Raw genomic sequence first — 27,914 nt, forward strand, 5'->3', positions numbered from 1 at the left:
CCAACGGCTCTTTCCCGTCCGGGCCCCCCTTTTTTTAAAAAAAATTATTAAACGGGTCCGAATAGGTCCGGAATCGGCGGTTTCAGACCTGTTCCAATAATTATGAAGCTGAAATCGGCCCTTGAGGGCCGACTCCTGTTCCGGGTCGGAACTGTGGGCCCGGTCAACAGGCTGGTTCGGGGCCCACAGTTCAATTTGGCCATGTCTACCGCCCGCCACTTCCAATCGCTAACCACCGCCCATTGCCAACTTTCGTCCGGTAGTGATCACCACCATGAGCCAATCTTCGTTAGCCGCAACCGTCGGTAATCGCCGCCCCTTGCCATCAACCATTGACCACCACGCCCGTTGCTATCGCCAAGTCATTGTCTCCGGCTGCAAGAGTAAAAAATAAATAATAATTTTTTATTTTTAAAAATTAAATAATATTTTAATAATAAAAATTATTTTTAAAAAAATTTAAAAAGTTCAAAAATAAAGTAGAAATTTTTCAGTCACCAATAATAATTTTTCATAGAATATTTGTGCTAATAATGTTTCATAAGTAGAAATTTTCAACCATTATCAAACGAATTTCTCTAATCAGAAATAACTTTTGGAGTAGAAGTGGAAAAATCAATTTCTCCTTTCGAGGAGAAGTAGAAAAATCTACTTCTAACTAGAAATTGATTTTTGAAGCGGAACTGTTACCATGCGCGCCCTAAGGTTAATAATGAGACTCGTATGGACACATGTCGCCCAATGAATGAAGTATCTCGGAGATGATTTAGCAAGTCGCAACTACCTAATATTTTCTCTCAATCATCTCTTAGAATTTCATTTCATTAAAAAATTTTAAAATCTGCCTTGATTTCTTTGCGCATCTACATCATATATGAAAGTAGGTGTGCAAATATCATTGGGTTTGTGGATTAACCAAGAAAGGCAGACTTTTTTTTATAATTATTCCTAACTGGGTGTAACCATTACCTTGCGGACTCTCTCTCTCTCTCTCTCTCCTTTATGCACATATAGGATGGGTCTAGTTCAATTTTGAAAATGAGCTTTGGGGAAATGCAAATACTTTTAACTTGAGGGGTTTTGGGAAAATATAAATGGTATTTGGTAAAAAACTCCTTTGAAAAATAGTTTTGGGCTAACTAGTGTTTGGCAAAACAAATTTGCAAATGGGCTTTTTTCCATATTTATTTAAATAAAAAAGAAAAAAAAAAGAAAATCCAAACCCTAAGGTTACGCTGCTGGCGAGCCAGATTTAGCTCACCGGCGACAGTGGGCCGACATCGCCGGGGGTTGCGCATCCATCGGCGATCGTCGCTTGGGCCACACGAACTCAAGCAAGGGTCGCATAACCCCGGCTAGGGCCGCCATGGGGTCACAATAAGCTCGACCCTCACTAGGGCTCGCGGCCGAGGGTTGCGCGACCCCCGGCGACCCTCACTTGGGCTCGCGCGACCCGGGCGATGGCGGCTAGGGGTCGCTCCACCCCACCCACCCCTAGCGGCCTCGGTTGACGACCGCCGGCCATCAATATAACTAGGGTTTGGATTTTTTTATTTAAAAATAATATAGTAAAAAAATGAGGGGCAAAATTAGAATTTGAAAAAATGAGTAAGGGTAAGTTTGGAAGAAAAAATCATAGCTCGGCATCTAGCCAAATGTTGAAAGCTCAATGCTGATCAAGCTATAACCACTCTTGTGGATGGGTTTGGTTCAATATTTTCAAAGCCCATTAGAGCCCCAAAGCCCCTTGGGGAAAATGCATAGCGTTTGACAACCATTCTCAACGGGCTCTGGGATGAAAGTTGGCCTTGGGCATGCCGAAAGCTCAATGGGCTGGTCAAACTATGACCACTTACTATGGATGGGTTTGGTTTAACATTTTCAAAGCCCATTGGAACCCCAAAGCCTCTTGGGAAAAAATGCAAAGTGTTTTGACAACCATTCTCAAGGAGCTTTGGGATGAAAATTAGCCTTGAGAATAGGTAACCATTTTCAAGGGGCTTTGGGATGAAAGTTGGCCTTGGGATAGCCCCTTGTGAATGGTTGCCTATTTCCAAGGCTAACTTTCATCTTAAGGCCCCTTGAGAATGGTTGCCAAATGCTTTGCATTTTCCCTAAGGAGCTTTGGGAGTCCAATAGGCTTTGGAAATCTTGAACCAAACCCATCCATAGTAGTGGTCATGACTTCAACAGTAGTAAGAAAATTTATGAGAAAATTTTAAATAAGAGTCTAAAGTACCATTATTTTCTTAAATAAAAGCATAAAATGGATATTGTTTTAAATAAATCTTTGAAGTGCCCTTATTTTTCTTAAATAAGATCTTGAAATGAACCTTATTGCAAATAAAGGCCTGAAAAAGTGGACCTTATTCCAAATAAAGGCCCGAAATGCCCTTGTTGTTTCGTCATTTACAACTTTTGAATTTTTCCTTTTCTTCTTTTTTCTTTCCTTTTTTCCACTTCCTTTTCGCTAGCAATAGGTCCTAGACAATGGCCGACTATCGTCGAGGGCAGGCCTCGATGGTTCGCCAACGACCAACGAGGCCTCACCAAAGAAATGGGAAAAATGAAAAGAAAAAAGATGATTAATCTCAACACCAGCATTATCATCGTATCGTATCATTATACCGTTGTCACATTTAAGTGACAAAAATAAATGACTCAAATGCCCTTGGTTAAGCCATTCTTTGAAATAATGATTGCAATTCAGGGTTTTATTTGAAATAATGTCTATCTCGTAACTTTATTTAGAATTTTCTCTAAATGTATAGATTTTTTTTTCGACACATAGAATAATTATAAAGAATTTCGAGAAATATAGGACTCCTGCTGCTGATTTTATTGCCGACGTGGCGAACCTATTCAATGCGTCAATTGAACCCACGATGGACTCGAGCCGCACTCCCCGTTGTAACGGCCAAGTCGGAACCAGCCGAGCTCGCAAGTCCAACGACTCGAGTTTCGCTCACCTAAGAAGTATCCAGAGAGTCTCTCTCCTCTCCCTATCAGTCCCAAAATCGTCCTCACAATCTGACGAGTGACGATCTCCCCAATGCTCTCTTCTTCTTCTTCTTCTTCTTCTTCTTCTTCCACTCCTTAGTCATACTCTCTCTCTCTCGCCGCTCATCTTCCGCTTGGCCTCGACCGGCGACGGCGCTCATCTTCCGTCGACCTCTCATCGCCGCTGGTTCGATTCCTTCCCGCTGCTCCTCTTCCGATCGTGTTTATTGCCGATTGGGTTGGGGGGTTGAGGTGTTGGAAGGATGGGTTCCCTGACTCGCCCGTCGGTGGCGCTGCCCGGGGCCGCGGCCTCCGATCTTTTCGGGAGCTCGAGCGGCGGCGGCGGCGGTGTCCGCGAGCTCTCGCTGAGGGCCCTGGGGAGGGCGCGTTTGGGCGCCGGGAGGAGGAGGAGCGCCGCGGTGGTCGCGAAGCTCAGGAAGGTGAAGAAGCACGAGTACCCCTGGCCCGACGATCCGGATCCGAACGTGAAGGGCGGGGTGCTCAGCCACCTCTCGCACTTCAAGCCGCTCAAGGAGAAGCCCAAGCCTGTCACTCTGGAGTTCGAGAAGCCGCTTGTGGAGCTAGAGAAGAAAATCATCGACGTGAGTCGCTTGCTGTATTGTGTGGGGACGTGTGATTTTTGATTGAGTGACTGCCTCGCCGTGAGCTGATTGCTTTGGGTAATTGCGAACTTCGGTCCTTTGCAGGTGAGGAAAATGGCAAATGAAACTGGCTTAGACTTCAGCGATCAGATTGCTTTATTAGAGAGCAAATATCAACAGGTTTGGCATCACTGCTCTTGTGTAGCATTCAATGGTAGTCTAGAATTTAGAATCTTTTCTACGCGGTAACATGTAACTCACATCACAATATTAATGTGTTGTGGGAGTTATGGCCATATATTGAATGAACTCACTAGCATCAATCATCATACAACCAATCAATTATAAGTGGTTAGAAACCAGCAGTTCATGCAGGGATCGGAATGTGGTCCTTTGCCTATAGCCTAGAGTACTTCTGCTGCTTCCTGACCTGGAATTTTTATTTGCACTGCTTATATAGCTTTGCATGCCAGAACAATGGACAGCTAATCTAAAACAAGTAGAGAGCTTCCCTGGATATACCAATTACAATTCTGGAGGAGATATTCCCCATTTTGGCTTCTAAAACTTGACCAATAACGTCAAAGTTTTACCAGTTTGGTCTGTGTCTTGCACTATAAATTTGCACTACCAATCAGCTTATTTGTTTATTATGAAGTAGCAACCTGGCTCGAGGATGCAAATGATTGATGAGAATCGTTGGTATATGAATATGAAGTGGTGTGAGGAAATATTAGGGGACTTGTCAAAACTTTTTCCTCCCATGTTTAGTGCTGTAGAAGTGGATTTCTGGAGTTGAAAAAGAATGCGGTTTTTGTTGCTCATGGTTTTATCAAGGATGGAGTAATCTTGCCTAGATCGATAATAGATTATAAAAACTCATTTAAAGTGGGATGGACATGAAATGGAGTCTCTTGAACTGAAACTCATTGGCAATGGGTGAGGGAGGATCTAAAGGTCGAAATGACATGGTTAGAAGACTTAACAGAAGTATCTGGAGCATGACTCACCTAAAGAATACATTATGAACATACTGGTAAAAAAAGAAAAAAACATGCAGGCGAACCAAACTTCCCACATAAACAGGGACTTTTGCTTGTTTCCAGTGCCTTTACAATGAGATTTTCTGAAAATTATCAATCTAACTGTAAGCCTAACCAGTCACCTTGGATTGACAATGAACGATCGTTTGTCTGACCTAGCTTAGATATATGCCCTGATGAGTTTTCGAATTGTCTTGATAGGACCGTGAAACTTTGAAAGCACACTGTTTTTCTCTTCATGAATTTTCGTGGGAAGGAGAAAAATTAAGTCCTTTTACATTACCTATAGGCCGCACTTTAAATTACTTTTTCAGATGGGGTTCTTGTTGGACTTTTGCTTCATGCAGTTAAGTGATATAGTATTCGATGCGTGGGGGGCAACCCAAAAGACATGAAAAAACTCTTTCGGGCGAAAGCCCTACATTATTCTACTTGTGTTACATAGATTCAGATGATAATGACCTATACCCCAGTTTTTGCCAATTTTTAGAATTTTAAGTTTCACTAAAAATTGATTTTTTTTAACTTGTTAATGTTTTACATGCTATTAACATCTTCTTTTCATGGTTTATTGCATTCTATACAGGCTTTGAAGGATTTGTATACTCATCTGACTCCTATCCAGCGTGTGAATATTGCCCGACATCCCAATCGGCCAACCTTTCTTGACCATGTTTTTAGCATTACTGACAAGGTGTCTATGCTCTGGCTTATCAAATTGGAAACTGGCCGCGTGCTTCTGTTTATATATTGCTTGATTCTATCCTGCGATGCTTACATTCTTCTCTTGCTTTATGTGTTCTGCACCATCTTTTCACCAGTTTGTGGAGCTTCATGGGGATAGAGCTGGATATGATGATCCTGCCATTGTTACTGGTATAGGAACCATTGATGGTGAGAGGTACATGTTCATGGGCCACCAGAAGGGGAGAAACACAAAAGAAAATATTCAGCGCAATTTTGGAATGCCAACTCCTCATGGGTAATGCCAATAAGATGGATATACCTTCAATATGCCACCAACCTTACAGTAGATTTGGCATCTGGGCAGTGCACTGGCATTTAGTTGTGTTTTACATTGCTAAAAGTTCAGAAACGAACATTTTGATGCTAAATGAAGTTGTTCTTTTGCTACAGTTACAGGAAGGCTCTACGAATGATGTATTACGCTGATCACCATAAATTCCCCATCATTACTTTTATTGATACACCTGGGGCTTATGCAGACCTTAAATCTGAGGAACTTGGCCAAGTAGGTGAAACAATACTTACACTTTTATCGCAATTTGACTGTTCACTTCCAAATGTAATGGCGAGATCTGTTTGCTTCATTTATGTGCAGGGTGAAGCCATTGCTCACAATCTGAGGACTATGTTTGGTCTGAAAGTACCTATTGTTTCTATTGTTATTGGAGAAGGTGGCTCTGGTGGTGCTCTTGCCATTGGCTGTGCAAATAAATTGTTAATGCTTGAAAATGCTGTTTTCTATGTTGCCAGGTGATTTGAGTGGGGCATAAATTCCATCACTTGATGTCCTTTTGCTGCTTCCTTTTTCCATTGGATAGATGGCTAAGAAATGTTAGTGGGTTGTTATGTCAATTTAAACATGCATATTCTGTTTTTTGCAGCTTAATCTATGACAGAAGTTTCTTTTAGAAGTTTGCTCATCATATTATCATGTGCATGAGTTGGTGATTATGTGCTATATAGGGCTTATTTGGTGTCCATATTTTAGTCATTCAACTTGTGCTTTCTCTGGTTTGCTTCTGTTATTCATCTACACATTGAGCAACTCTAAATTTTGCCAATAACTACTATGCTTTGGCTTCAGGCAAATGAATGCTAATTGTCATTTTTTCAAAACTCTCTCTTATGCTGTTTTTGTGGAGGAGGGAAAAGAGAGGGGACATAATGGAAGAAGGGAAAGTTAGATGAAAGAGCCGTTTTCCATTTCTTGGGATAAGAGAGGAAAATGAAAGAGATGATTTTGAGAGAAATATCGTCTAGTGGCCACACCATTTTTGTTCCCTACCAAGATAAAATTCCATTCGCCCATTTTGCCCTCTACTTATTTAGAAATTACGCACAATATATGCCTGCTTGGAAGGTATTTCTGTGATCATTTTCCTTTTGGTTTAATCCCTTTATAACTTGTTCTCCGCTTTTCATTCTTTTATCATATTTATGCAAACACAAATAGGGAAAGCAGGATCCTGTCCCTCTCATCCATATCTCTCTTCTTCACCACCTCGACTTTCTTTCCTCCTTTACTAAGTTCCCAATGAATAGGATAAGAGATGTCATTCAAGTTGATTTTCCCTACACTTCTTTCTGTTCAATCCTCAAGATGAGATTAGCTCATGCAGCAAACAAAATTCATTATTTATTTGCTTTTGAGATATGACTTCTAGACTTTTGGGATGACTAACTCTTTGTAGTGAACTCAGAAGTAACATGAGAAACTGTTAAGAGTTATTTATTTCAGTCTCCTTGAAAATCATATTTTCTGGTTAAGGAAGGAAATTGTCGGAATTTCGTTGTGGTGTTGTAGATTTCTATTCTTATAGTGCTGTTTTGTTTCTTCAGTCATGGCAAGGCAGAAAACAGGCAAAAGTTTTTCCTTCATTCAACATGTACGCGCATTATTTTTATATTCATACAGACAGATTTGTACATATATGTAAATTTGCACATGGGCATGTGTGTCCATCCGTGTGTGTGAATGTATGTGTGCATATACGTGTATATACACATGCATACACAGAGATAGTAGGATGCTTGTAACAACCACTAGCATGATCATGCATGATCAGTGCCCTAGACTATTCTGTTTGTCTTTGCTCCTGACTGCCAGTGTTTTCCTGTGAATGTTTGAGCCTAAGTTACTTTGACATGCTGTTGATTTTCTAAAATGCTGAAGCTCCACTCCCTTTTCTTTTTGCAATTATGTCTCTCTCTTTCACCTAAGTGATTTGCTTTCCTTAAAATAATGGTTTTATCTCTTTCTCTGTCTGTCTGTCTGTCTCTCTGTCTGCTTTTCCCTTTAGTCCTGAAGCTTGTGCTGCAATCCTGTGGAAGAGTGCCAAAGCTTCTCCAAAGGTGAGCACAATGTTTTTAGTGCTGAGTTTCTCTGCAAGCAAAGATTTTATAGATGAACGCTAAATATATCCTATCGTTCAGGCTGCTGAGAAGCTGAAGATTACATCTACGGAGTTATGCAAGTTACAAGTTGCTGATGGGATCATTCCAGTATGTTTCTCTACCCTATTTATTCTGCTCCTGGGAGCCACTGGAGTTTGTGTTGGGTATCCTAAGGCCAATGCTTCAGACTCTAAAGCAGTGAGAATTGTGACTTAAATTTATGTGAAACATGAATGCGAACTAAGATGCTTATGAATAGTCATATCAAGACAACTTGGGTATCTTTTACAGAAAATTTCCAACTCGCCTTTAAATACGGGACTTACTGCAGAGCCTTCTCTTTCTCATAACTGCACATTTTAATTTCATCTCCTCTTCATATTTCTTTTCCTTTCTCTTTTATGTTTCTTGCTAACAGATCAGCCAGCTGAAATTGGTCGTCCTGATGCTGTCGCCTTCTCCTAGTTCTACTTTCATTGCCTTTCAATTTATGAGGATCTTGTGAAGTGATCTTCTAAGAAAGTCTTAATATTCTTTTATCTTTCCAGATAGTTTCTTTAATGGCCATATGGAGTTTTACCGTGTTACCTATATAATACATTTGTACAAAAATTATTTCAGTATTTGTTGTATAACAATTTGTCAATGCATCTAGGATGCGACGCTCACAGTCAGCCTCAAAATTAACCAAAAGACTTTGGCGCACAGATCGGCCCAACTATAACCTTGTCAATTCTTACCGCTGTACTAATAAAAACCAAGAGAATATATTAGGGGTTCACCCGGCCCCACATAAGTTATGCGAACGTATTAAAAGTATAAACAACAGTGGCTTCCAGAAATTGTATGACACACAGGGGGACGGATCTAGAAATGTTTCTTAACTGGGGCAAAAATTATGGATAATTAGAAAATAATATAGTTTCTTGTCACTTAAAAATGATCAATTATGATGTATAGGTTTTCTTTGGTTATAGGAACTACATATGATTCTAGTATTCTTTTATAAAATTTCATCCACTACTGGGGGCAAATTGAAATAAATACATTTACTATTGACTTAGTTGTCTATTTTTTGATAATGAAGGCAAAAATTGTTTTCTAGGCCAAAATCATTTGGTATAACCTTTGAAACTTTAATGTATTATAATGCCTTGAAAAAAATAAAAGTAAAAAGCGTGGTGGCTTGAACATAGGTTTGTCCCTGTATAACACCAAATAAAAACAAGCATATGTTTATAACTTTAAATTTGGGTAATATGATTCCTCCTTTTCAATTGCGATTGTTATCCTCTCAATGCTCTTGAATTTGCTTGACATGATTATTCGATTTCAAAAACATGGTTGGAACACACCATTTTTCCATAGGGATTTTTTCCTTCCATAATATAGAAAGGAAAAGAAAAAATTCCACAACTTTCTAGCTTGCTTAATATTGATCTATTAGTTAGTGCCAAAGAGATTTAGACCATGCGGGAAATGGGTGATAGCAGATTCAATTATTTGTTACGTTAGTGGAAATTATGTGAATGCCATGATATTTTGCCATTGCGCTTTTGTTGTTGATGATGATTGATGCATTATTCTGTGTTATAAAAAATTTCAACAGTTATACGTACCATATTTTGCTATCGTTTCTCGTAATAGTTTTATTGGTCATTTTCATATTCCAAAATTGTTATGAATTGATAAGAAGCTGGTCAATTAGTTTAAAAGAATCAGGTGGAGAGCTATTTCACTGATATGTTGAACTCCCAGTGAATAATGTCACTGTTGCATGGAAAATAGCGGCTGGAAAGTGAATATGATTGAAATTTCTTTCTCAAAGTGAATTAGAACATCGCATAAAAAGCAAACAGTCGAGGTTTAATGTTCATGCCATCCGTGCATTGCACAGAGTCATGTTCTAGTTTAATGAATACTATGGTATTCTCTTGCAGACATTTGATGAGGGAGAAAATTATTGAAGTTACAACCTTGTGTTGTTGGGACATCATTAACTCATTTTGTTTGCATGTCATGACAATAAGGTTTTACTCTCGTGTGTGGTTTAACAGGAGCCACTTGGAGGTGCCCATGCAGATCCATCTTGGACCTCGCAACAGATTAAAAATGCAGTGGTTGAAGCTATGAAAGTCAGTATCTCTTAGTCTGTTTGCATCATTATCCCAACGAGTACTAACTCCTTGATTTTTTCAGGAGCTCAAGAAGATGGACACACAAGAGCTGCTGAAGCATCGCATGCTTAAGTTCCGAAAAATTGGTGGATTTCAAGAAGGAATTCCGGTGGATCCTAAGAGGAAGGTGAACATGAAGAACAAAGAAGAACCTTTATTAGGAAAGATTTCTGATGCAGAACTGGAGAGTGAAGTGGAAAAACTAAAACAGAAGATTGCAAATGCTAAGGAATCATCGGCTGAAGCTTCTGATAGTGGTCTGGATGAATTGATAGAAAAACTCAAAAAGGAAGTGGATCATGAGTACTCTGAGGCAGTTAAGGCCTTGGGCTTGGATGAAAGAATGTCAATGTTGCGAGAAGAATTTGTGAAAGCTAAGCAACAGGAGCAACCTTTGCATCCTATTTTAATGGATAAGATTGATAAGCTAAACAAGGAGTTCAATGAAGGCTTGCCAGGGGCTCCCAATTATGATAGCCTCAAGAGCAAGCTTGACATGTTGAATGAGTTGTCTAAAGTGAAGAATGCTGAAAAGGTTGCTTCACAGAAGGAAGAAATAAATAGGAAACTGAAGGAGTTATTAGAACGTCCTGATTTGAAGGAGAAGGTTGAAGCTCTGAAGGCAGAAATTGAAGACTCTGGGGCAACTTCTCCTGGGGATGTTGATCAAGGTCTGATGGAGAAAATTCTCAATTTGAAGAAAGAGATAGACATGGAAATGGCCAATGTCCTTGAATCTTTTGGACTGCATGTTGAGGCCATTAAACCTACCAGCACTGATATTAGTCCAGAAATTAGTGTTAAAGTCGGTAATCTAACTAAAGAAATAAATAACAAAATTGAAGAAGTTGTCCACTCATCTGACCTGAAAAATATGATGGAGATGCTGAAGGTGGAGATCGAGAATGCTGGAAAGGTGCCTGATTCGTCATCGAAAAGTAAGATCGATGCACTACAGCAACAAATTAAGCAGAGGCTTTTTGAGGCAATAAATTCTTCTCCAGAGCTAAGAAAGAGATGTGAAGAGCTGACAGTGGAGATTCCTGAGGTTATGGAATCTACTGGAGAGTCCAATGGAAGGTTGAAAAGTTCCAGTGGTGAAGAAAGTCCCAAGCACGAGGAATCAAGAATAGGGGCCAATGCGGGAGCAAATGGCAACTAGTTTAGCGTGAGTTTAATTTTTCTTGGTCTCAATCTTATCATTACTTCGCGCCTTTCAGAATTTGTTTATTCATTTTTCACCAGTGTCACTGCATGTTAGTGTTTCAAATAAAACAGTCAGATGGTGTAATTTATTCAGATTTTTTTTTTTCGCTGGTAGAAATAAAATTTGTTTGACGTCGCATGAAGTCATAAACTTCACCAGTTTAATATTGTATTCTGCAACAACCAGCTGCAAAGTTCGATGGTTGAAGGGTTTTCCTATTTCTATTCACTGTTTGAACTCTTTGATCTAAGGAGCTTCCCTCTTCTCTAGTTGTCATAGCAACGTTGTTTCCGTGCAGCATTTTCCTTCCTCCGGATGCAACTGGGAAAGTGAGAAAGGAACAGACATCGGTTTTCACCAGGGCGGTTACGCTGCACTTACTTATTTCCAGGTCAAATGCCTGCAAAATTTTACGCCCTTGCTAAGCATTTGATGCATCTTTGTCCTGCCAATGCACACTAGTTTTGCACGCACAGAGTACCAGGGACAAATTGGGTCTTCTATTTTATCCGTTCAAATACTTCCCATTTCATGTCGAGTAGTTTTGGCTAATCAGTAAAATGTCCATTCGCCTTCTGCCTACATCAAGCATTGAAGAACTTAATTTTCTGTGTCCATAAGACGACAGTTGTGTATGTTGTGCTGAGCGATGGTGATTCTTCAAAATGCTGCGCTCGTTTCAATAAGATTCTGGTGATTTGTCGATTTTTGTTGCCAAAGCTGTCTATGGTTTTTGTCCTCCTGATATTCCATTCTTCAACTTGCCTCCCTTGAGTGTATATATGCAGTCGTGTCTTTCTTTTTCGTTCTGGATCGTTTAGTTTTGAATATGTAGCCTCATTGTTCGTCTTCTTGCGAGGGAAGTTATGTGCATAGTGGTAACTGGTATAAAAGCAAAATGACACGGACTCAAATTTGAATTAATGTGCAATGTCATCTTTAGAATTTAGTTTACAGGCTTTGCTAATGTGGTCTCCAATTCGTTGAGTTCTAATGATGGATTTTAAAAGTTGTTACATGCTGATTGTCTTATGTGTCATAACCAGTCTAATTAGAAAAACTTCACATATGGGTAATTCTCTCTTTTCACAATAGTAGCATGACATCATTAGATGAGATCCGTCTCTGTTCTTCTTCAAGGAGCCCCTCCCATGGCTTCCACATCAATGCCAAATCGCGGACGCTCTGTGTAGATCTCTCTTTTGCCCCCCTTTGAGAACACTTGGATCCGAGGCGCAAATATATAACATTATCACACTCGCTGATGCCAAGACCTGCACCATTGAGGAGCCCATTATTAACTCCTCCTGCCAGGATGGTGAGGCTCCGAGCATCATGCAAACCGTGTTAAAAGTTTGATTTTGAGGAAGGAGATAAACCCTTGATTTTTGAGAAATAGATTTTGTTTTGCTTAATGTTTGTTTACTAAAGAATTGAAGAATATGTCATCACGATCACATGATTGCGCCGTCTAGACAGTCATTTTGATTGAGTGTGTAACTCAATTTTTGATAATTCAACTCATCAATAAAGGTTATGCTTTTGTGGTTTGGTTTAACATAAGGACTATACTGAACATTCGATAATAGCTTAGGGGCCACATTCAAGTACTATAAATTGCTTACGTGACACCTAACGGTTTGCTGGATGGGCCAGACTAGGCCCAGTCGGTTCAAAAGGCAAAAATGGGCGACATTGGGCTATCCATTCTCTTCTTGGGCTTGGCCCACCCAACCCCAATTTGGATAAAATATTTTCTTGGGAAAATTATCAAAAAAACCATAAATCTATTGCACTTTTGACAATTCAGTGCTAAATATTTTAATTTTGTTAATGCAGTTCCAAATCTTTTGTATATGTGATAATTCAGTTCTAAAATTTTTTTTGTGCCAATTCGATTCTGAACATTTTATATTTGTACCAATTCAATTTATCCAACCAATTTTAATCTATTGACGCCGATATGGATTAGACGAGACAATTTTTAATAATATATTTTTTTTCAAAATTTTTATTTATTTATTTTCTCTTCTGTCTTTTTCCTTTTAATGTTCATCTTCTTCCTCCATCTTCCTTCGCTAGAAAAGAGGCCTGGCAAGGACCTCGTCGGCCCACTGCACCTCCGTCGCCGGGCGAGCTTAGCCTCGCCTAGATTTGGCGAGGCCGAGCCACCTCATGGCTGGGCGAACAACACGGACTCAGGCTGAGCGGAGTGGGTCGCTCCGCAGAGTCCCGAGTCACCGGACGACGTCTTGAGGCTCGCATTCGGGTACGAGCAGGTGAAGGGCGTGAAGGATCGTTTTACAGGGTCGGAGAGTGCGGGTTCTGCGAGGGAAGAAGACGAGAGTTGGTGGCGATTGGGTCAGGGAGAGGATGAGAGGGCTGTGGCTGGAGAGCAAGGAGAAGATGAGAGTTGGGCGGATAAAGGAGAGTGAGAGCGAAAAGGATGGTGGCGATCAAGGCAAGGAGGTGGGGAGGTCGGTCTCGATTGGGTTGACAAGCCTAAGGAAGAGCGAGTGCCATTGTTGGAAGCATCGCCAGATGTGGTGGAAGAAGCACGAAGGAGGAACAAGATCAACAATGAAGGGAAAAGAAAAAAAATTGAGATCTGGTCTTTAGACCTTTTGATCATTTCAATGATCAACGTATTAGCATGCATGCGAAACTCAAAATTTTAATTAGATTGACTCGAACAAGTTGACGCAAAATTGTTAGTTTGAATTGATACCGCAGGTGTGGAGAGGGCTAATACTGTATTAGTAATAACTGCTAAAACTCTAGCAAAATAAAGTTGTAATAGCTATTCTTATTTATTTATTTAGATACTACAAAAACTATGGCCTTACTTGCCAATTTTTTTTTAAACTTATTGTATGAATATCAATTCAGCCCTAAAACATGTCAATTTAGCCAATTTAATCATGAATTTTTGACAATTTACCAATATAATCCTTCCGACCAATTGCATTCTTTTAAATTTTTATTAAATATTTTAAATATTTTGATGTTTTTATTTTCCTTTTTCATTTCTTTCCTTTTTTTCCTTGTTCCTCTACCATTTGTCGGGGCTTGATGATGGTCGATGGCCTGCTCCCATTTGTTGCTGTTTGCTAGCCAACGGCAACCGTTGGAGGAAGAAGGAAAAAAAAGAAAAGTAAAAAAAAGGGGGGAAAAACTGAAAACAATTATGAGAAGTTCATAAAAATATTAAAAATACTATAAGTCATTCATGTTGGCGCCGGCCGTGTCACGTAAGACAGTTGGCATCCATGTCAATGATTTTTTGGTCAAACCTGGTTGGAATGATTAAATTGGCAAATTATTAAAATGTTTAAGATTATATTGATAATCTTGAAATATTTTACGATTGGATTGGATGCTGTATAACAGATTTATGATTTTTTAAATTATCTTTCCCCTGATTTTGACATTAGAATAGTAGAAGAATAAGGATAAAATTGTCTTGAATACCCTTACTGTCTAATGTAGTAATTAGCTATGAATAGTTTTAGTCCTTATGTTATGCTAATATGTAATTGCGGATTTTGTGAAACTCTAAGGCAATCCTTTTATCTTTGTTTTTTGTTTTATCTATTTTTCTTGCGAAACAAGTTCTTTTACCTATACAAATCTATCAATCTTAGACCTCAGTAAAGTCTTTAAATTGTTTCATCCGAACTTTGTGACGTAAAATTCGGGAGTATTCCCTAGGATGAAGGGAAGAAAAATATTTTCTTTCAACTTAAAGGGTGATGGTAGGGAACGTAGATTCCACATCATATTTGGATGGTTACTAGTCGGGTAGGGTGGTATAGCGGCGTCCTGCGCCTTATATGAATCCACAGAGCTTCGGCTCCCGTGTCGTCGATCCGTGCCTCGTACGGTGTCTATATGTGGTGATGTCCTTAAAAAGGGAAAAAATGACCAAAAAAATCCCGAACCTATTACAATTGTGTTAATTCAGTCTTAATTTTTTTTTTTACCGATTTAGTCCTAAACCTTTTACAATTGTGCGAATTTAGTCCATCCGGTGAATTTTGATAGGCTAATTGGCAACCTAAAATTTTAATATTTTTTTAAAAAAAATTTATTAGTATTTTCTTTTGTTTTTTTTCTTCCCCTCCCCTCTTCTTCCTTCCTTCTATCTTCTTCCTCCAGTAGAACGCCAAAGCTCAATGACGGGCCAAAGGATGGCCGCCTCGGCCTCACCGACCTCCCCATGGCTGGGTGAGGCTTGGCCTCACTGTGGCTGGGCCCAAGCATAGCTTCCGGTGGCCGGCCGAGAACGGCCAAGCTAGGTTGGGCCTCGATGGCCCATGGAGAAGCCGGTCGTCCCTTTGGCCAGTTGTCCCTCTAAAGAAGAGGGAAGGGAAGGGAAAGGAAAAAGGAAAGAAAGAAAAGAAAAGAAAAAATAATAAAATTTTTAAAAATTAAAACATTCAAAATAATATTAAAATATTAAGTCGTCGGTTGGTCGGCGTCCACGTCAACGCCGGTTGGCCAAAGTTTGTCGGATGGATTAAATTGTAACAATTACAAAAGGTTTAGGGACTGACTTGGTAAAAAAGAAATTAGGACTGAATTGACACAATTACAATAGGCTTAAGATTTTTTTGGTAATTTCCCCCTTAAAAGAGTTCTTCATAATACAATGGTAACCTAAAAAAACCTTTCTAACTAGACTTCTCTAAATTTTTGTGGTCATCTTTTGATTGCATTTTATCTCATACATTTGTCCAACTTAGATATGTACTTCAATCTTTGTTGACCTAAATTTGCTATAAAACGGAGCATCAAAGTTTGTCCTTTTCATTTAGGAAAAAAGAAAAGAAAAGAAAAGAACAAACAATTTCATTTTCTGCTGTTGTCTACTTTGATGGTAAATTAAATGAAATAACAACATAATTTGTATGTCCACTAGGGTAAATTACAGGTGAGTTACCGCATACATAGTTGAGTCACGAGTGCAAGCGGGCAGATTAAACTGGGCACAACAGCAACCTAAGTGAGGAATAGTCTATGTTGTTGGGTAATCTTTTGCTCAAAGCTAGAGAGAGAAACCATGTGATATGTGCTCTTTTACGAGCTTAGTGTCCAAACCAAGCGTTTAATATTTTCAGGATCCGACCGTAACGAAAGGCTCTCAATGCCCCAGCAGGTGTACCATACAAGATTTTCGGCGCATCGCCGTTGTTAATTATAAAAAAAATTCTTAACACGTCATGAAATTTGATTTATGACGACACGATAAATCGCCGCAACCGAGTGTCAAATAGTCTATAAAAAAAAAAGTCGGATGTACAACGCTGCAATGCGCGACGCATGGATAACTTTGCAGTTTACCCTAGAGTTTCCTGCATTTGGCTCACTGATGTATTGTTATGCGACGCAGCGGACTGGGACACGGCTTAAACGAAAAATCTCATTAGTTGACCTACACCTTACCTGCTACGTTCGACTGCTCTCTCTTCATTTGATCATCCTTTTCCGTGAACTTTGTGGCCAAAACATAACGTGGATGAGACTGTCATCATTGTCTTACCTACAACAACAACAAAAAAAAAAAAAAAAATTGCTGCATGACGTTCAAGAACTTTCCTCCAACGTTCGTAATATGTACGACAACATTCCGTGTTACAAAATCTGAGTTACTGCGGGGTGATATCTGAAAAAAAGTTCCGCTCAACGAGTATCGAAATATACATATATATGAAGCGGAACGAAGCGGCTTTCTATCGGTGGATCATGCGAAAGTCATCCGGAAAGTGAAGGAATAGATGGAAAGCGAACGCCAAGATGGGTAATAGCCATAATAGTTAGAAGGAAGGCGTCGAGCTTAAATGTAAGTGTTAATATTATGAAAAATCTCAAATTGATACACTTATGATAAATTTATCCAAAATTATTTTTTTTTATCGGGAACTTCAAATTGGTACACCCGTGACAAATTTATCAATTTTTTTTTTACCATTAAAAAACATAAACCGATACTTTTGTGATATATTTACCCTAAAGTAATTTTTTTGACTAAGAAAAACCCCAAGTTGGTGTACCTGTGATAAATTTACTTTACGTTAAATTAGATTAATACCACAAAAAATCCCAAATTGATAAACCCGTGATAAACATAGGGTAAAAAATCCCAAATTGGTACACTCATGAACTGCCACATTCTATCCAACTTAGCAATTTGACGGTTAGACTTAACGAACACTAAAAGAAGGTAAAATTGTCACAGATGTACTAGTTTGAGGTAAATTTGTTACAAGTGTACCAGTTTGAAATTTTTGATGGTCAAAAAAATAATTTGGGACAAATTTATCATAAGTGTACCGGTTTGGGATTTTCCGTGGTACTAACCCTAAATGCAATGACATCAAATCATTCTAAAACTGTTATTCAAAGCCAATAATTTAGAACGAAAGTGATAAATAGTAGTGTGACATGAGGATAAATTAAATATGACCTCAAGGGTGTCGTACCATTTTTATGCCCTCACAACATTAGAAACGGGAAAATTAGCAAAAAAATCTTAAATTTATTGCAATTGTGCTAATTTAATTTTAAACTTTTTTTTAACTAATTGAGTCCTAAACCTTTTGCATTTATGCCAATTCGGTCTATCCGACTAACTTTGGCCGATCGGCGCCGACATGATAATTTTTAATTAGTATTCTAATATTTTTAAATTATTTTTTTTCTTATCCTTCTTCCTCCCATTGGTCGCTCGATTGATGATCGGCAATGGACGAGGTGCGCGGCCTTGCCGATTCTCGCCTCCAACGACTAGCTAGAGGAAGAAGGAGAAAGAAAAAATATTAAATACTATTAAAAAAATAACACATCATCGCGGACTACTCCACGTCGGTGTCGGCTAGTCAAAGCAGGGCGGATGGATCGAATTGACATAAATACAAAAGATTTAAGACTTGATTGATAAAAGAAGTTTTAGACTGGAATGACACAATGTAATAATAGCTTTAGGACCCTTTTGGTAAATTTTTCCACTAAAAAAAAGAAGGCCTTTTAAGTTGCCATCGATGAACTGGTTTATCAAACACCAGCGATTGACAAGTCAAAGTGTCCTGTTTTTTTTTTTTTTGGACAATGACATGGCTAAAATCACAGCACGGTCATCTGGCCCTTTTACGAGCCGTGTTTAGATGACCGAGGATGAATGCCGGCCGATGATAGACGATTACGAACTATGCTTGAATCGACTCCGCCAACCGAGCCATCGGAGTTTGAGTCAAGTGAAAACGTGCGCGGAGGAGCGCGATGCTTCTTCCGTTCTTCTCTTTCTTTCTTCTCTTCCTCCTCGGCACAAATTGAGCCATCCTGGATTCGAACCGGAGACCTCGTTCTCATTGATTGTCAGCTTCTGATTGGCCCGACCACCCTCCCTCTCTCTAACCTAACCCCCACCCCATCTCTCTCTCTCTCTCTCTCTCTCTCTCTTGCTACGTAAACGGCCAACTAGGACGAAGCTGGGCGTGCGTGGGGCTCCTCATTGACACGGCGACGCCAGCTCCAACGTCGTTCCCTCGCACACCCACTTCGCATAAGAAGTATCGCCACCCGCCCAACGACATAATCTCTCTCTCTCTCTCTTTCCAAATAGAAAACAACACCCAAGAGCCATTTCTCTGCGACGATCTCTCCAATGCTCTCTCCCTCTCGCCTTACCTTGTAATTCTCTGTCCATCAATATACCCACTTCGTCTTCTCCAATAACATCTCTCTGGGTACTCTCTCTCTCTTATTGAACTCTCTCCCCTCTCACTCTTCCCAGAAATTTGTTTCTCCTCCTCCTGCAAGCGTCCTCGTCTTCTTGTGGGTCGAACTGACGTGAATGCCGTTCTTGTCTGCCCCGGCAGTTTCTTGGGCAAGTGCTTGATTTGGTCGAGTTGAGCTTGAGGAGTTAGCGTGGGGGAATGGCTTCTCTGTTTCGGCCGTCGGTGTCCCTGGCCGGAGCTGCGGCTTCCGATCTTTTCGGAGGCAGCTCGGGTGACGGCGCCGGGGACTTCTCGCTGAGGGCCCTCGGGAGGGCGCGGCTGGGGACGAGAGGAGGGAGGGGTTTGACGGTGGTGACAGCGAAGCTCAGGAAGGTGAAGAAGCACGAGTACCCGTGGCCCGAGGATCCGGATCCGAACGTGAAGGGCGGCATCCTCAGCCACCTCTCGCCCTTCAAGCCGCTCAAGGAGAAGCCGAAGCCGGTCACTCTGGAGTTCGAGAAGCCGCTCATGTTGTTCGAGAAGAAGATCAGGGATGTGAGTTGCTTTTCTGTCGTAACTTGTGGGGTGAAAAAAGAAGAAGAGTTTTTTCTTCTTCTTATTATTATTATTATTCAGGAATGCCTCTCTAATTGCTCGAAATTGCAATTTTTCCTTTCTTCCTTCTTCAGGTGAGAAAGATGGCAAATGAAACTGGCTTGGACTTCAGTGATCAGATTATTTCATTGGAGACCAAGTATCAGCAGGTTTGGCATCATTGCTTTTTCTAGCAGTAAATGTTAGCTGAGTTCGCAGAATCTCTTACTGATTCTCTACGCCGTATCATGTACTTTGCGTCTCCTTCTCATGTTAATTGGTCCTGGTGATAATGTTCGTAACTTATATTATCTTGCAAGCCCGTATCCATTCTTGAGTGAATTATATTGGTGATAGTTCGAGAGAAGCTTTTCCCCAATTTTCTACATGCTAAACTTGGCTAAGAACCAAGTTATACCAAAATTGGTCTCTCTCTCTCTCTCTGGTGCGTAGAACCTCTAGATATAATACTTCAATCGGATTATTAGCATCTCATCGAAAAGATACTCTGTTCTTAAGCTGGAAAGCTCGGGGGGGGATGCAAATAATTTATGTGATCATCAGTACTGGAACATGCAGTGATGTAAAAGAAAACTAGGGGATTCGTCTAATATTTCTTTCCTTCTATGGCGACTACACGCATAAGGTAAATAGAAAAAAGAACTTTTGCAAATTGGCACGTTGGTATCTTTTTTGCTGGTTCCCTCGATTCAGTTCCTGTTCTGAATGTCACTTCAAATGCCGGAGTTGCAGAGTTTTCTGTGCATTTCACCATAAGCACTTCATAGTAATAGCAGGTCTCCTTAATTTTGAGACCGGCTGTCACTATTACGGGCATGGCTTGTAATTTTCCATAGCAAATTGGCACTTTGAAGTCGTTCTTCTTTATATGGAGGTTTACTTATTTCTCCTTTTTTTTTGTATAAAAGAAATGTAAAAGTTGACAAAGATTTCAGCAAACGGTGCCATTCTTTTTCTTTGCGCTTGCGGTATACCGGACTTCTCTATGAAATCATCAATTCTACTAAAAGCTCAAATTGGACGTTTCTCTGATCAGAGAGATGATAAGTTGTTTGCTACAGGCTAGACCTTAGATAACTTCTTTGGGAACCTGGCTACACTTTTTATCTTGATAGGGCCCACCTCAAATAGCATCTTTCATTCGTCTGTGTAATTTTTGCCTGTTCTGTATATTAGATGAGTTGGAAACACGTTTAGCACTCTTGCAGGTCATATGCAATACTTTTTGTTTACTTGCCTTACAAAAAATGGTAGTGAATTTATTCAGGATCTGACGTATAAGACAACTTGATTGAATCCTGTTTCTCAAATTGGTAAAACCAGCACTGCAGCTTTTAAGCCAATCTTTTGATTTTTTCAGTTGCATTAAGAACTGCAATACTTTGCAAAATAAGTTTTTTTCTCTTGCTATTAACGTGTTTTAGTCTTGATGTATTTCCATGCATTCAGGCTTTAAAGGATTTGTATACCCATCTGACTCCTATCCAGCGAGTAAATATTGCCCGACATCCCAATCGGCCTACATTTCTTGACCATGTATTTAACATTACTGACAAGGTACTCCATACTTTAACTTGTCGAATTCAATTTGCATTTTTGCTCGTGTTTATTGCTTGCCGGCTGACGTGATTTGGAAAATATCTGCCTTCTGCATCATGTTGTTAACCAGTTTGTCGAGCTTCATGGAGATAGGGCTGGTTATGATGATCCTGCTATTGTCACCGGTATTGGAACTATTGACGGTGAGAGATACATGTTCATGGGCCACCAGAAGGGACGAAACACAAAAGAGAACATTCAGCGCAACTTTGGGATGCCAACTCCCCATGGGTATGCATAATTTTATAGATGATATCTTCAAAACACCTACTGATTTTGCATCTGGATGGTGCCTTTTCCAAAAAGTTCATTAACTGCCTAAGTTTTAGTTCGTTTTGTAATACAGTTACAGGAAGGCTTTACGAATGATGTATTATGCTGAGCACCATGGCTTCCCAATCATCACTTTTATTGATACACCTGGGGCCTTTGCAGACCTAAAATCTGAGGAACTTGGTCAAGTAAGCAAAACACATAATGTCAGCAATGCACTTTCTGATCTTTGTGGTGATGTATTTGCTTTTTATATGTCCAGGGTGAAGCAATTGCTCACAATTTGAGGACCATGTTTGGTATAAAAGTACCCATTGTTTCTATTGTTATGGGGGAAGGTGGTTCTGGCGGTGCTCTTGCCATTGGCTGTGCAAATAAGTTGTTAATGCTTGAAAATGCAGTCTTCTATGTTGCCAGGTAATTTAATTGCCGTCGCCTCCATTTCAACTGTGTCAAAATACTTTGCTGGTTGTCCTCTTCCTCCTTTGTCTTATTTTATCGGTGGCTAAGAATCATAGACTATACTCAAGTCAATTCATTCAGAATAGTTTTATTTCTCGCTGCTTAAACTTTGAATATAAGAAGTTTCTTTCATCCAAGTTTTCGCAATATTATGTGCATGTCTTGAAGAATATGCGCTAGATAGGGTATGTGCAGTGTCTCATGTCTTAAATCATCCAAGTTTGGAGCTTGAACATTTTGTCAATAAGGGTTAGTAACTGGTAAGAATGGAATTAAGTCTTAACACAATTTCTGTGATGCTTATATCGTACTTCTAGGTGAAAATATTGTAAACAAAATACAATGACGATACTATGATGAGAGTGCCCCTCATGCCCTTGTTAACCATACTCATTAAAGAAATGTTTTGATTTTCAATGTATTGGTTTCACATATCACCAGAGAGAGAGAGTGCATTGAAAATGATAAATTTTCCTTGTCATATAAATAAAAGTAGGTAAAGCTCTCGCAAGGTTGAGCCATGTGGTGAGTTCTGTTGATAGAAGAATATATCTACATGACGGGGTCCAAATCCCTCTTAAACGAAACTCCACATAGACTCTACTGGTGTATTTGATTGGTCTGAATATTTTATTGTTGTAATTTTGTCCATATTATTGGTCTTGCAAAAAAATTCATGTTGACACCAACATTTGGGAATAATAGAACAAATATAGTCTTAAACCGGTGCATCTTGCTAGTATTAGCAGTAAAATTAGCATTTTTTTCCCATGAATTCTGAGAAACAAAATTATTTCCTCTTTCGTGATTCCATACGCGTCTTCATATTCTTAAAATGTTGCATAATTTTTTTATCATCAATGTTCCTTAAGAACATCAATTTCATATAGGGGACCTAGCAATCATCAGGCTTTCTCTATAGTGATTTGCACTTTCCACATTCTAGGGTCAATTTTGTAATCTCAATTGTTTATGGCTGTCAAACTCAAAACCCACCAAATAACGAGATTAGATAACTAAACTCAGCTCAGGGACGCATCATTTGTTTTGTCCTCCTCATTGGTATCTGAGCAGGAAGCTCATAGGCAACTACAATTAGCGATGACCAGTGACCAGTCTCATTTGTTGTCTTTCTCCCTGATATTAGTCAGATGGAGCAATTTGTCATGCTGAGGATATGAATGTATGTTATTTATTGGCACACATGTTTTGCCCAATGCTCATGCAGAATCAATGCATTAACAAGATGAGTGTTATTGTTGCTGAATGTCAATAGTTCCTCATAAGTGTGACCACATGCCTATTGAAGCTTATCAAGTTAATTTTGTTAAATTGACTTTGCCATGCCTAATTTGTTTTGTGATTATTTCCAGTCCTAGCACTTTACTGACTTTATCTTATTGCTGCTTTCATTTTTAGTCCTGAAGCTTGCGCTGCAATCTTGTGGAAGACAGCGAAAGCTTCTCCAAAGGTGACTACAATTACAACAATTCTGATTCTGAAGTTTTCTGGGAGCGGCATTTTTAATTAATTGACACCTAAATCTCCCTTATCTCGCAGGCAGCTGAAAAACTGAAGATTACAGCCACAGAGCTATGCAAGTTACAAATTGCCGATGGGATCATCCCAGTATGTTTTTTACTTCTACATATTCTGCTTTTGTGTGTCGTAACGGTAGGTTTTAGGTATTGTGTGTTGTTATGCTCTAGATGATTCTGTAGCAGGGAAATAGTTACTATAATTTCATATGGACCATTAGTATTGAGAAAAACTAAGCCTTATCCCATTGATTGGGCTTGGATAGATAAACCCTTTTAGATCATTGCACTCTATTCTGTGTCATGTCTTCTGAAAGCTCCAAATGCTTCATTCACTTTTTAAATGTACTGAGCCCATGTCAGGCCAAGTGTCTATCCCTCATTCTCATTTCCTAGTTAAGCATTTGAAGGACTTGCTCAACGTGTCCAAACCATCTGAAAATGAGTTTTTCTCATCCTGTCCTTGACTGGAGCCACACCCATTTTCCTCAGATAGATTAATTTTTTTACCGCCTTTTCTTGTGTTTGCACATCCAACGAAGCATTCTCATGTCCGCTATACTTATTTAGTGCAGACGTTGGTGTTTGATTGCTGAACATTCCGTGCCATAAATTATTGCCGTCCGACAGAATTTTCACTTGAGTGACATTTGGCATTTGCACAAAATAACTACTTGTCTGAACCGTCCTGTTTGTGCTTTATGGGTGACATGTCGATTCATTTTGTCAATCCTTTTGCAAAATAGACCCAATATATGGAAAGCACTCCCTGTTTTGGACTTCTTGGTCTCAAAATCTCATCAAGGTGTTAAACCATTCAGCTCTGTTCTTGTTGAACTTACACTTGGTAGGAAAACATGTGCCAGCTGTTTACTAGGCCACAAAAGCCCAAAATATTGCTTTGGTTTCAAGGCAAATGGAATAGAAAGTTTCAAACTTCGTCATCAACCCTTTCTAACTTCTCTGGAGATACGAACTACTTTCTCCTTTATCTGCACTTGGAATCAGTTGTGTGAGATCGGTCCTACCCGAGTGTAGTGAGTATCAAGACAAAATGCGATATTCTCTAGGGACCATTATGTAAGCCATTTGGGTAATAATCTAGGTTTTCGGCTGTCTCTTTATGCTCTGTTGCGATCCTAAAATCTTGACAGTAATTTTACTAACTTCAACTTGGCATTTTAAGTTGCATGTTGTGACCATTTGGTTTTCATTCATGTATATGGTTTAACAGGAGCCACTTGGAGGTGCCCATGCAGATCCCTCTTGGACCTCCCAACAGATAAAAGCTGCAGTTGTTGAAGCAATGAATGTCAGTATTACTTTGTTTGTTTTCACAATAGATTCCTCAACCATTTCCAACAAAGTCCTTGATCATTTCAGGAGCTTAAGAAAATGGGCACACAAGAGCTCCTGAAGCATCGCACGCTTAAGTTCCGAAAAATTGGTGGATTTCAAGAAGGAATCCCCGTAGATCCCAAGAGGAAGGTCAACATGAAGATGAAAGAAGAACCTCCACTTGGAATGATTTCTGAAGCAGAACTGGAGAGTGAAGTCGAAAAACTGAAACAGAAGATAGCAGATGCTAAGGAATCATCCACTGAAGTTTCTGACAATGGTTTGGATGAATTGATAGAAAAACTCCAAAAGGAAGTGGATCATGAGTACTCCGAAGCAATTAAGGCTATGGGCTTGGATGAAAGAATATCAACAATACGAAAAGAATTTGCGAAAGCTAAGCAACAGGAGCAACCCTTGCATCCTATTTTAATGGATAAGATTGATAAGCTGAAGAAGGAGGTCAACCAAGGCTTGTCAGGAGCTCCCAATTACGAGAGCCTCAAGAGTAAGCTTGACATGTTGAATGAGTTGTCTAAAGTGAAGAATGCTGAACGGGTTGCTTCACAGAAGGAAGAACTCAACAGGAAACTGAAAGAGGTGTTAGAACGTCCTGATCTGAAGGAGAAGGTTGAAGCCCTGAATGTAGAAATTGAACACTCTGGGGCAACTGCTCCTGAGGATGTTGATGAAGGCCTGATGGAGAAAATTGTCAATTTGAAGAAAGAGATAGACATGGAAATGGCAAGTGTCATTGAATCTTTTGGACTGCATGTTGAGGCCATTAAACCTACCAGTATTGATACTAGTACGCAAACTTCAGTCTCAGAAGTTGGTGCTAAAATGAAAAATCTAGATAAAGAAATAAACAACAAAATTGAAGAAGTGGTCAACTCATCTGACCTGAAGGATATGATGGAGATGCTGAAGATGGAGATCGTAAAAGCAGGAAAAACGCCTGATTTGTCGTCAAAAAATAAGATTGAGGATCTGCAGCAGCAGATAAAGCAGAGGCTTTTTGAGGCAATAAATTCTTCTGAACTCAGAGAGCAGCATGAAGAGCTGACAGCTGAGATCTCTGAAGTCGTAGAATCTTTTGGAGGGTCTAATGGAAGCTTAAGACATACTGACAGTAAAGACGGTTCCAAGCATGAGGAATCAAGAGTAGAGGTCAGTGTGGGAGGATATGGAAACTAGTTCACTGTGAGTTCAACTTTCTCCTGTCTGGCACTTCCTTTTCAAAATCATCTTCTGATTTTTTCTGCTGCGTAAGGCTGGGAATTTTGGATTCAATACTAATGTTTTGGAAACAAATCCATTAAGCCTGAGTGTAATGCTTAGTGTATTGATCTCTTCTGGAAGGGGAGTGTGTGAGAAACTCATCGAATTTGGAGTTCGTTGGATCCTATTTCGATGGGAATGAGTTGATCCACCTAAAATGTCTTGCTTTTACTGCTATATTGGAATCTACTCCACGTAGTGTTTCTACATGTTCATTGATACATCAATGAAGACCAATCAAATGATGTAGTCCGATCCACAATGGTTTTTACTCTATAGACATAATTGGATAGAGAAGCAACTGAGAAACCATATAATCATAGCTTTTTGATATCTCATAATGTAATTTGCAAGCTGACCTCAACTAGTTTGGGATAAAGGTGATGTTGATGTTGATAATGTAATTTGCAACTACCAGTTCTGCGTGGTTTAATAATTCAAGAATTTCATGGTAATGCCCCGATTTATTTTGTTTGCAGCTTTTTGTCAACATTGTGGATGCCACTCGGAACATGAGAGATAAATAGACATTGTGTTTTGATCGAGGAGTAATCCTGCGGCACTTTTGGTTCTTTCCAGGTTGAATACATTCCAATCTCTACGCCGTCATTAAGCATTTCGCGCATCCTGCCGTGCTTGTTTTGCATGCTCGGAACAAATTAAAACATTTCTGCTTTATATGTTGAAAATGCTTTCGGTTTCAAGTCGAGAGAACGTTTATTTATTGGTTTAAGTTCTTTTCGTGATCTACAGCCAATGGAGTACTCAAGGAGTTTTTGTTTCGCTCTGTTTTTGTCGGCACAGAACAGACATGGACGTTTTGTATATGTTACTGGGAGTGATGGCAAAGCTCCGAATACTTCAAAATAAATGCAGATGACTGCATGAGAGCATTGTCATAATGTCATTTACAGACACAATTTGTTTGACAAAGTAGTTTGGTGATCTCCACTGTCTTACTTGCCTTGACTAGTCATATGGGTGGGAAACAATTCTATACGGATCTAAATCTAGTGAAATACCGGCTTCTGGGGCGAAAAAATTAACTCTCAATCAGCACATTAATGTGAATTAAGATCTCAAAATGTCTAATCGAGTTGATTTGAATGATTCAATCCAAAATTGATATTTGCTTGGTATTCAATTTGATTCCATGTATTGCTTTTCTTTCTTTGTACTAATTAGTCTTGCAGTCAGGAAAAAGGGTAATTTAATACCAAAGATGCCCAATGGCAAACCCAAGGTTAGGGTCAAATCACTACTCTTGCGTATTCTTTCGGGTATATCTTCAGGAATATATATTGTTTGTCTCTAATAATTCCGGCACTGTGGAATGCTACACCTAGTAAGGATTAGTCGGGTAATCGAAGAGCTCCAGACACTACTCATTGGAAAAAAGAGAGAGTAAATTGTAATTAAGTTAATGTGTTAACTAGAACACGAAAAAACAATCTAGGCGAATTCCGTGTACAACGTTTTCCAGAGTTTCCTATTTTCGAAACAACAGCGAGTGAAAGTGCATGTAAATCCTATGACGTGATACGAGTGAGTGGTCTGCAATTTTCTCCATCATCTATTGAGTATGCAAAATTGAGACTTCCATACAAGACTGCTTGCACACACCAAATGCTTCGGGAGCAAATATAGGTAGCTCTAGCATTCATATTTTCTAAATATAGGTAGCTCTGCAATCTTTCATATGGTGGAATCTGGATGTTGCCCCGTTAGAACCAATTCCTAATTCTTAGTGTTTGGAGCATGAAATCTATTATGTTTGGCTAGAGCCGACCTTGAAATCTACCTTGTTATTTGGGTTCAGTTCCACGATCTACCCAGAACAGGCATTTCTTTTTGTTCCTTTTTTTTTTTGCAGCAAAATAATAATAGCAATAAAACTGTTCAAAGTAAAAAATGAACGAGGAC

At 39.4% G+C, this 27,914-nt stretch overlaps 2 protein-coding genes across 4 annotated transcripts; both read left to right on the forward strand.

Annotated features, from left to right (window-relative positions):
* Positions 1–3,042: 3,042 nt before the first annotated feature.
* Positions 3,043–11,872, forward strand: LOC125312442 (acetyl-coenzyme A carboxylase carboxyl transferase subunit alpha, chloroplastic). Of its 2 annotated transcripts, XM_030681281.2 has the most exons (11): positions 3,043–3,602; positions 3,708–3,782; positions 5,232–5,339; positions 5,467–5,627; positions 5,783–5,897; positions 5,988–6,142; positions 7,693–7,744; positions 7,826–7,894; positions 9,844–9,921; positions 9,986–11,131; positions 11,469–11,872. In XM_030681281.2, exons 1-10 carry the CDS (start codon positions 3,264–3,266, stop codon positions 11,123–11,125), a joined length of 2,292 nt encoding a protein of 763 aa, XP_030537141.1. In that variant the 5' UTR covers positions 3,043–3,263; the 3' UTR covers positions 11,126–11,131; positions 11,469–11,872. The 2 variants fall into 2 exon arrangements, with proteins under 2 accessions (XP_030537141.1, XP_048127137.1); XM_048271180.1 differs by lacking the exon at positions 11,469–11,872 and having other exon boundaries at positions 9,986–11,260.
* Positions 11,873–18,675: 6,803 nt separating this feature from the next.
* LOC115745718 (acetyl-coenzyme A carboxylase carboxyl transferase subunit alpha, chloroplastic) lies at positions 18,676–26,891 on the forward strand. 2 transcript variants are annotated; one of them, XM_030681280.2, is made up of 12 exons: positions 18,676–18,915; positions 19,048–19,440; positions 19,575–19,649; positions 20,950–21,057; positions 21,170–21,330; positions 21,446–21,560; positions 21,635–21,789; positions 23,254–23,305; positions 23,395–23,463; positions 24,607–24,684; positions 24,756–25,913; positions 26,471–26,891. In XM_030681280.2, exons 2-11 carry the CDS (start codon positions 19,105–19,107, stop codon positions 25,905–25,907), a joined length of 2,301 nt encoding a protein of 766 aa, XP_030537140.1. In that variant the 5' UTR covers positions 18,676–18,915; positions 19,048–19,104; the 3' UTR covers positions 25,908–25,913; positions 26,471–26,891. The 2 variants fall into 2 exon arrangements, with proteins under 2 accessions (XP_030537140.1, XP_048127136.1); XM_048271179.1 differs by having other exon boundaries at positions 18,676–19,440.
* The last annotated feature ends 1,023 nt before the right edge of the window (positions 26,892–27,914 follow it).

This window comes from Rhodamnia argentea, chromosome 10, assembly GCF_020921035.1.
Source record: "Rhodamnia argentea isolate NSW1041297 chromosome 10, ASM2092103v1, whole genome shotgun sequence".
Lineage (NCBI taxonomy): Eukaryota > Viridiplantae > Streptophyta > Magnoliopsida > Myrtales > Myrtaceae > Rhodamnia > Rhodamnia argentea.

What these genes read in the sequence shown, in the direction of transcription:
- LOC125312442 (XM_030681281.2), top strand. Translation starts at nt 3,264, where the DNA reads ATGGGTTCCCTGACTCGCCCGTCGGTGGCGCTGCCCGGGGCCGCGGCC. An exon ending in TAGAGAAGAAAATCATCGAC is followed by an intron (nt 3,603 to 3,707) that starts GTGAGTCGCTTG and finishes GGTCCTTTGCAG; the next exon opens with GTGAGGAAAATGGCAAATGA. An exon ending in AATCTGAGGAACTTGGCCAA is followed by an intron (nt 5,898 to 5,987) that starts GTAGGTGAAACA and finishes ATTTATGTGCAG; the next exon opens with GGTGAAGCCATTGCTCACAA.
- LOC115745718 (XM_048271179.1), top strand. Translation starts at nt 19,105, where the DNA reads ATGGCTTCTCTGTTTCGGCCGTCGGTGTCCCTGGCCGGAGCTGCGGCT. An exon ending in TCGAGAAGAAGATCAGGGAT is followed by an intron (nt 19,441 to 19,574) that starts GTGAGTTGCTTT and finishes TTCCTTCTTCAG; the next exon opens with GTGAGAAAGATGGCAAATGA. An exon ending in CAGCGAAAGCTTCTCCAAAG is followed by an intron (nt 23,306 to 23,394) that starts GTGACTACAATT and finishes CTTATCTCGCAG; the next exon opens with GCAGCTGAAAAACTGAAGAT.